This window comes from Penaeus monodon, chromosome 9 (genome assembly GCF_015228065.2).
Source record: "Penaeus monodon isolate SGIC_2016 chromosome 9, NSTDA_Pmon_1, whole genome shotgun sequence".
In the NCBI taxonomy this organism is placed as follows: Eukaryota; Metazoa; Arthropoda; class Malacostraca; order Decapoda; family Penaeidae; genus Penaeus; species Penaeus monodon.
The window spans coordinates 6,573,053-6,580,552 of NC_051394.1; the positions used below are offsets into that span (position 1 = coordinate 6,573,053).

At 33.9% G+C, this 7,500-nt stretch overlaps 1 protein-coding gene across 1 annotated transcript in view; it reads left to right on the forward strand.

Moving 5' to 3' along the window:
• Positions 1 to 7,500, forward strand: part of LOC119576825 (dnaJ homolog subfamily A member 2-like) — a 13,144-nt gene that overhangs the window by 1,514 nt on the left and 4,130 nt on the right. Inside the window, exons 2-6 of the mRNA XM_037924474.1 lie at positions 5,444 to 5,590; positions 5,811 to 5,980; positions 6,211 to 6,291; positions 6,409 to 6,542; positions 7,491 to 7,500. The exon at positions 7,491 to 7,500 is cut by the window's right edge and continues 172 nt beyond it. Coding sequence (XP_037780402.1) covers positions 5,444 to 5,590; positions 5,811 to 5,980; positions 6,211 to 6,291; positions 6,409 to 6,542; positions 7,491 to 7,500 — 542 coding nt within the window. The remainder of the gene's footprint in view (positions 1 to 5,443; positions 5,591 to 5,810; positions 5,981 to 6,210; positions 6,292 to 6,408; positions 6,543 to 7,490) is intronic.

Below are 7,500 nucleotides of genomic sequence, written 5' to 3' on the forward strand. Positions count from 1 at the left end.
ATCATGCTTTGGTTGCGTATTTATGATAGCTTACCAGGGAGATCCACAGGTCCTTTGACACAATGATACATCCTTTTCTGTCAGAATATTGGCGAGTACTAGGCCATTTTGGTTGACGTGGATGTCTTTAAAAAATTTACCTATTATATATATATAAAGGATTGCTTGCTTACAAAATATGTCTGGTAAAATAACTAGCACACCCAAGTGCGTACTACTAAATTGCACACTGAGCCCCATAGGCTAAGAAAGCTCCACTGTATCTGTTTGTTATTGCTTGTAAACTCCTCAGCTTTTTATCATAGAGTCAGTCCCCAGTCAGAGTTCTATCTTGTGTGCGTCACTTTAGATTTAGTGTGTGTGTGTGTGTGTGTGTGTGTGTGTGTGTGTGTGTGTGTGTGTGTGTGTGTGTGTGTGTGTGTGATTGTTTGTTTGTTTGTTTGTTTGTTTGTTTGTTTAAGTGTAAGTAAAAGTGAGGGTAATAATTCATAAATATGTGAGAAGGAAAACTAGATTGATAATGAAGGTGAAGTGAGGTCCAGTCAGGGGGAAGTCAGGGGGAAAGATATAAAAGAACTTTTGATAATGCCACCTCTCTTGCCCCATTTATAACTGTGGCAGCATCAGAGTATAAAAATCTCTAAAAAGCTAAATGAAAATTAGATGGCATTTCCTAGTTGGGAATATTTTGCCCACAGCCTCCCCACCCCTCCTCATCCTATAGCCTATTTGCTTTGAAAGAGCTAAGAAAACAGTGTCCACTTGGTACCTCACAGTAATAGGAGTAACTGCATAGTTTACAGGTAAAGGGAATTACTAGGCACAGCTTTATAGATACATAGGATAAAGAAGCCATAATCGAGCTTTTCCACTTTATTGGTAAAGGTAGCATATCCTCCTAATGTGTAAATTTGTTTGTGTTAACTCCATGAGGACTGGAGTTAGAGTCAGTGGTATCTTCATTCTCCTTGCTTCATTTCCAACAGATGGGAAAGCCTCAAGGAAAAGCTGGACTAATGCCACCGTGCAGTTTAGGTTTGTCGGTGATCATGATGCATTCTTTGGTTACTGTAATGGAGTATGTTTATATCACTTTAATGTCTTCCTAATCTAATCCCAGTTTTTCCTTTTGTTTGCTAAAATTGTTTGATATATTACAGATGTAGAAATCTGTGACTTTTCATTAATATTTATCTTCACACCAGGTCCATATTACATTATTCGTGGGAGATGTGGATTTTACCCGTTAAATAATAATATTGTGCATTGCAACAGTAATTTTGTTTAACTGAATGTTTTATTATTGAAAGGCCTCCTTAAGATGCTTATTAGTGTCTACCGGTGCATTTAAACAATTCCTTGTGTAGTCAAAATCTTACTCTCTTTCTTTTGATTTATTTTCTGCATTAAAAGTATTTATAAACTATTGGTGTATCTTGTATGATGTAAAACTTGAATTTGAATTTTTTAACGATGCATAATGTGCATATTTTTTTTCTTCTTCTTCTTCTTCTTCTTCTTTTTCTTTCTTTTTTCTTTTTTCTTTTTTCTTTTTCTTTTTTCTTTTCTTTTTCTTGTTGATTGAGCTAGTTTTTAAACACCTTTTTCTTTTACATGTAGTAGTATCATGAGTAACTACAAGCAGTCTTATTTGAAACCATAAGCTGCTTGACTTTTCCTTCTTTCTTTCTTTTTTTCTAAATAGTCTTAAAATGCATGAAAATAATGTAATTATCTGTCTGGTAGATTTATATCCAAATGGTGAAAAACAGAGAAATAGAAAGTCCACAGACCTCATCACTTGGCAAATGGCTTTAGAATTTTTTGTTCCTAAGATATTTGAACAGTTTTCTTTCATTCTTCATTAGATAATGAAGAAAGCCAAATCTATAGATCTAACTATGGGAACCCATGGGTTGAACACCCTCATTCATGACACAGATTGTGTGAAGCCAAACAGTATTATGTAATTAATGCTAGAACAGTGATTAGTGAGGGATAACCAGATCTTGAAAATGTACTTCATTCTCATATACAAAATCAGTGTTTTTCCTGTTGCATATCTTGTTACCCTAGTATAGAGTGGGAAGATAGAGTCATAAACTCATTTACAAAGCAAATCTTTAGGTGAAGTGGGAAAATATTCACTCAGAGCATTGTTGAATCATGAAATAGATGAAGATTTTTTTCTTTCTTTCTTTCTTTCTTGGTATAATTTTCATGATTGAATAAAACTAGTAAGGTGACATGCCATTTATGTTGGTTAGTTGTCATTTTTTCTAACTATAGTACAGCATGGAAGGGAATCTTTCTGATAAGAATGAAGAATATTGGGTTATTTGGAGCAATATCCTGTTTTTATGACAAATGGTAATGTAACTTGCATTTTATCTTGATTTGGGTTATTAATGTTGTTCTCAAAAGTTTCAGGCTAACAAGTGGCGTTTGGGTTGTTGCTGGGAGGTAGTAGGATTTTAATAAGCATTGAGACCTTTGGGAGAATGTTCTTTGGATGAGAAATGCATTGAAGAAATATTTTCTTAACCCACTGTAGGTTTGTATTGTCAGTTTTGTTTAGACATAGATGGCTTCACAAGTGCCTAGTCATCAAGGAGTCAATGACTAGACCTACCAGACTTGTTTACCCCATTCTGTGAATTTTTGGGACAAAAGGTTTTATTTTTTGTACTGTTTGCTACATTGTTATTTCTCTTGTTACTTATTGCTGTAATAACAATAGCAGTAGTTGTATGAAAGAAAATGATTTACAAAAATTCAAGGCATACAGTAAATCAGGTGAGATCAGTGAAAGTTTTGAGATTGACTCCTAAATGACTAAATACTTCTAGAGCTAGCTGTGTGTAAACAAATTTCATAAGATAAATAACAGTGGGCAGGGCATGTAACATGCACTCCTGGCATCAATGAGTTAAGGTAGTGTTATTTGTGTGCATTTTGTTTCGTATGAATTATGAAGTGAGTTGGCAAATGGAGCAGCTTGCATAATATCTTACTTTAGACTTGGCACCTAACCAAAGCAGTTCAAGTGTGTTTAGTTCGTTTAAATGCTTTTTGTGTTTAATGATGTGGTCGTGTATTAAACTGACTAACAAACTCTCTCATGCTTACTGTCTCTCTGCTCTTCTCTACTTCTTCTCTCTCTTCTTCTCTCTTCTCTCTCTCCTCCTCTGCTCTCTCTCTTTCTTCTCTTCTCTCTCTTTCTCTCTCTCTCTCTTTCTCTCTCTCTCTCTCTCTCTCTCTCTCTCTCTCTCTCTCTCTCTCTCTCTCTCTCTCTCTCTCTCCTCTCCTCTCTTTCTCTCCTCTCCTCTCCTCTCCTCTCCTCTCCTCTCCTTTCTCTCCTCTCCTCTCCTTTCTCTCCTCTCCTCTCCTCTCTGCTTTCTTTTGTGATACTTTCTTTGCTTTCCCAGTACTGTTGTGTGTCTGTCTTCTCTTTTTACAAATTAAACATTTTATTATCCCATCCCCTCAGTACTAGTAGGGTTTATTTGGTTGTATGTATTCATATATGATATGCTTTTATGTTTTTGCTTGTTTTGTGTAATCCACACCTACTAATTTTCAGTCTATAACTACATATGCAAATGATTCATAGACAGTGACTACTATATGGTATTATGTATTGTGATTGAAAGTTAGTAGATGCTAATTGGCTAAAGGTTCCTAAATGGGGTGAAAGAAATGTTGGAAAGGTCACAGGGCTTGCTTACAAGGTATTAACAGAATTCCTCTGGTGTGTGTGTGTGTGTGTGTGTGTGTGTGTGTGTGTGTGTGTGTGTGTGTGTGTGTGTGAGTGTGAGAATGTGTGTGAATGTGTGTGTGTGTGTGAGAGAGGGGGGGGGGATTATTTAATAGATCAGTATATATAATAATGAATATAGTAAATATATATATATATATATATATATATATATATATATATATATATATATATATATATATATATATATATCTGGTTTTAGGACAGTCACCCTTGGAAAGATTATTGGATTGGCTTCTTATTTGGTATCAAATAATTTGATGATAAAACAGGTAATTTGATTATGGCCAGAGTACACATAATCTTTAAATTTGAAATTTGCACCAGACTCTGAGGAACATAGTAATTTATATTATTTGATGCAACTACTGGTCTTATTTCAATAGAAATGAATCATTTTTATTTTTACAAGAAGTTAAGTCACAATTGGGATCATGCTCTGTCCATTAAATGCCAAATGTCAAAACAAAAAGAAGTTATTGTTGAGCTGATTTGCAATCTACCACCCAGCACCTCGCAACAGGAGTCATTAATTAGCCAATAACAGAATTCATTAGTACAGTGATTTAGCACAACAGACTTAACTTGAAAGTACAGTTCACTTGATAAGTTTCAGATAGTAATTAAATCATCAACATTATAAATTTATATCTGTAAACTTTACTGGTAGAGTTTGTAGAATCTACTACCTTTGGATTGTTTAAGAATATGCATCATAAATACAGCTCTTGATTCCAAAAAAAGGAATTTTTCTTATTTTTTATGATTTATGTTTTGTAGTAATAGACTTAGAGCTTCTTACTTAGTCTGTGTATTTTGTCTACATATTATGTGTTATTTTTTGCTTCGTCTTTTTCTAATATTTAGATCAATGACATGAAATTCCACTTATGCACTTATGGTTTTAACCTATTGCTGCTGGGTACTTCTACTGCTGATTGAAGTTTTCTTTGTGAATTTTGTTTGCACATAGATAGGTCCACTAGTGCTCAACCACCAAGAAACTAATTATTTCCCCTGTCCTTAAGTTTTCAGTACCCCCCCCCCCATGATATTGATGTGTATGTTGCTATAATTATTAACACTACGATTATTATAATGTTATGAACAAAATTAATAACCATAAGTAGTGGAGAATCTATCTAAAAATCAAGGAAAAGGGTAAACAGGTGAAATAAGTAGGACTAGCAATTGACTCCTTGGTGAGTAAGCATGTATGGAGCCATCTGTGTGTAGAGACTATTTTTAAATAATAAAGTACAGTGGGCATAGCATGTATTTTTGCCATCCTGACATCATTGGGTAACTGAAATTAATTGACACATTTTATGATACTTCCTTGTCTTCATAAGTTATGATTTGATATTTTCTTATATTGGGATATATTTCTTGTTCCATAGGTAGTGCTCAGAGGAAAACTTCAATGTAATGTTACTGATATGAATGTTATGATATGCTAATGGTTATGATTTGGACATACAGATGAACATTGTGCCAGGATAAGCGAGGAGTCTTTTGTGTTTCACATATCTGCAGTTATCCTAATCAAGAGGATTTATGGTATAGATATAAGTTTACATGTTGATGATGGTTAGTTTAAGGTTGAAAAGATTGTACTTTGCAGTGTTTGACAAACTAATCCAATGTTCTATATCTGTTTTACAGAATTATCGTAAGTTAGCTAAGGAATATCATCCAGACAAGAACCCAGCTGCAGGTGATAAGTTTAAGGAGATTTCTTTTGCATATGAAGTCTTGAGTGACCCACAGAAGAGAGAAATTTATGATCGCTACGGGATGAAGGGTCTACAGGTAAATATTTTTTCACATTTTCTCTTGTTTTGATTGTAAATAACTGAAAATCAAAATTTAGGGGAAATTATAATTGCACCAAGAAATAGCATGCATTGAAAATGTGTTTGAAAAACTCTTGGAAAGAAACTTTAATATTACAAGGTATGTATGAGTATCAATTATGCCCCCAACAAATGTCATATTACTAATCTGAAACCATTTTTCTTTGATGTTGCAGGAAGGCGGAGACACTGGCCCAACCTTTGGGGCTGAGGACCTCTTTGGTCACTTCTTTGGAGGTGGAGGTGGTGGCCCCTTTGGAAGCTTCTTCGGTGGCTTTGGAGGAGGTGGAATGCGTGGTGGGAGAAGAGGGCCAAGACGAGGAGAAAACACTGTGCATAGGCTCAAGTATGTTACTTGTGTGTTTTATAAATTTCTTTTCTTCTCTTCACTGTATGTCTTTCATTATTCTTCTTTTTATTCTTTTTTTATATATACTTCATTCATAAGAGTAAGAGTTTTAGAAGCTAATAGTGATTGTTAACTTATTGAATTAGAAAACATCCTCTTTTTAAGATTTTATCACTAATGCATGCCAAATAAGTAGTTCATGTTTGTAATTGAGTATTTCTCCCCAGAGTTTCCCTTGAAGACCTTTACAATGGGAAAGTTGCCAAGCTACAGCTATCAAAGAACACAATTTGTACATCGTGTGGTGGGTAAGTAATGCAACCATTAAATACACCAGTAATTTGAAACATTAATATTATAAAGACATAATTGGTAAGGAAGCAGGGATAAGTACTGATTGTATTTATATTTTTCTTTCTTGTCAGTGAGGGAGGTCCCCCAGGAGCTCTTCACCCTTGTAGGACATGTAATGGTAGGGGTGTCAAGGTGACCATCACACAGTTGGGCCCAGGGATGGTACAGCAGATGCAGAGTCGCTGCCCAGACTGTGACGGTGAAGGTAAGACCCTTTATTATTAGCTGTATTAGTATTATGATTATCAGTATTATTATTATTAGTAGTAGTAGTAGTAGTAGTAGTATAGTAGTATAACTCAGCTCTTGTTTGTAATAGTAATAGTAGTAGTAGTAGTACATTTTTTATTGGTTCAGGGTAATTAAAAATCATATTGATTTTTAAAAATAATTTTATTCCAATTCAATTCAGTTAATTTGTAAAGCGGAAAAAAAATTCAGTTTAGTTGAACATTTGAACTGAATTATGCTGGAAATTGTTTTTCAATTGAATTTTAATTTTATAAATTTGATAGGTTGTCCTTCAATATATATTTTTTTTCTAAATTGATTCATGATTGCTTCAACATGCAAGTGTTGCTATACTTTAGATCATTTAGTCAGGTTATTTTCTGGCTGTGTCATTTGAGAAACCTACTTGGGAAGAGAAAGCCTTCATGATACTTGGGAAAGCTTCACTTGCACATGTCACCCATGATCACTGAATAGATTCTGTTATGGTTGACAAATGTATTTCATAATTTATCTTTTATTGCAACAAATGGCTTTAGCTGCCTCAATTAATTTTGTAAAGACTATCTAATATGGATTGTAGTGTTGTTGGAGTTACAACTATTGTTTTAAGAGTGAATGTAGTTGTTCTTTATTATTATTATTAAACTATCTTCTATAATATTTGCATTAGAAGTACTGTATAGAAAATAGTTGTAGTATATTTGAAATATTATACATAATTTTGTATTGACATAATAAGATAAATCAAGCTGATTATCAGAATCAGACATACGGTATTCAAAATTCATGAGTAAGTGTAAGAGAGTTAGTGAGTGTGTGTGCGTGTATGTGACATTTTTTGTTCATTTTCTGTGAACACCATTTTTCAAAAGCTTTCTCCCATTATTGGTTTTCATGTATAGAGGCATTTTATTCACAGGTGAGGTAAT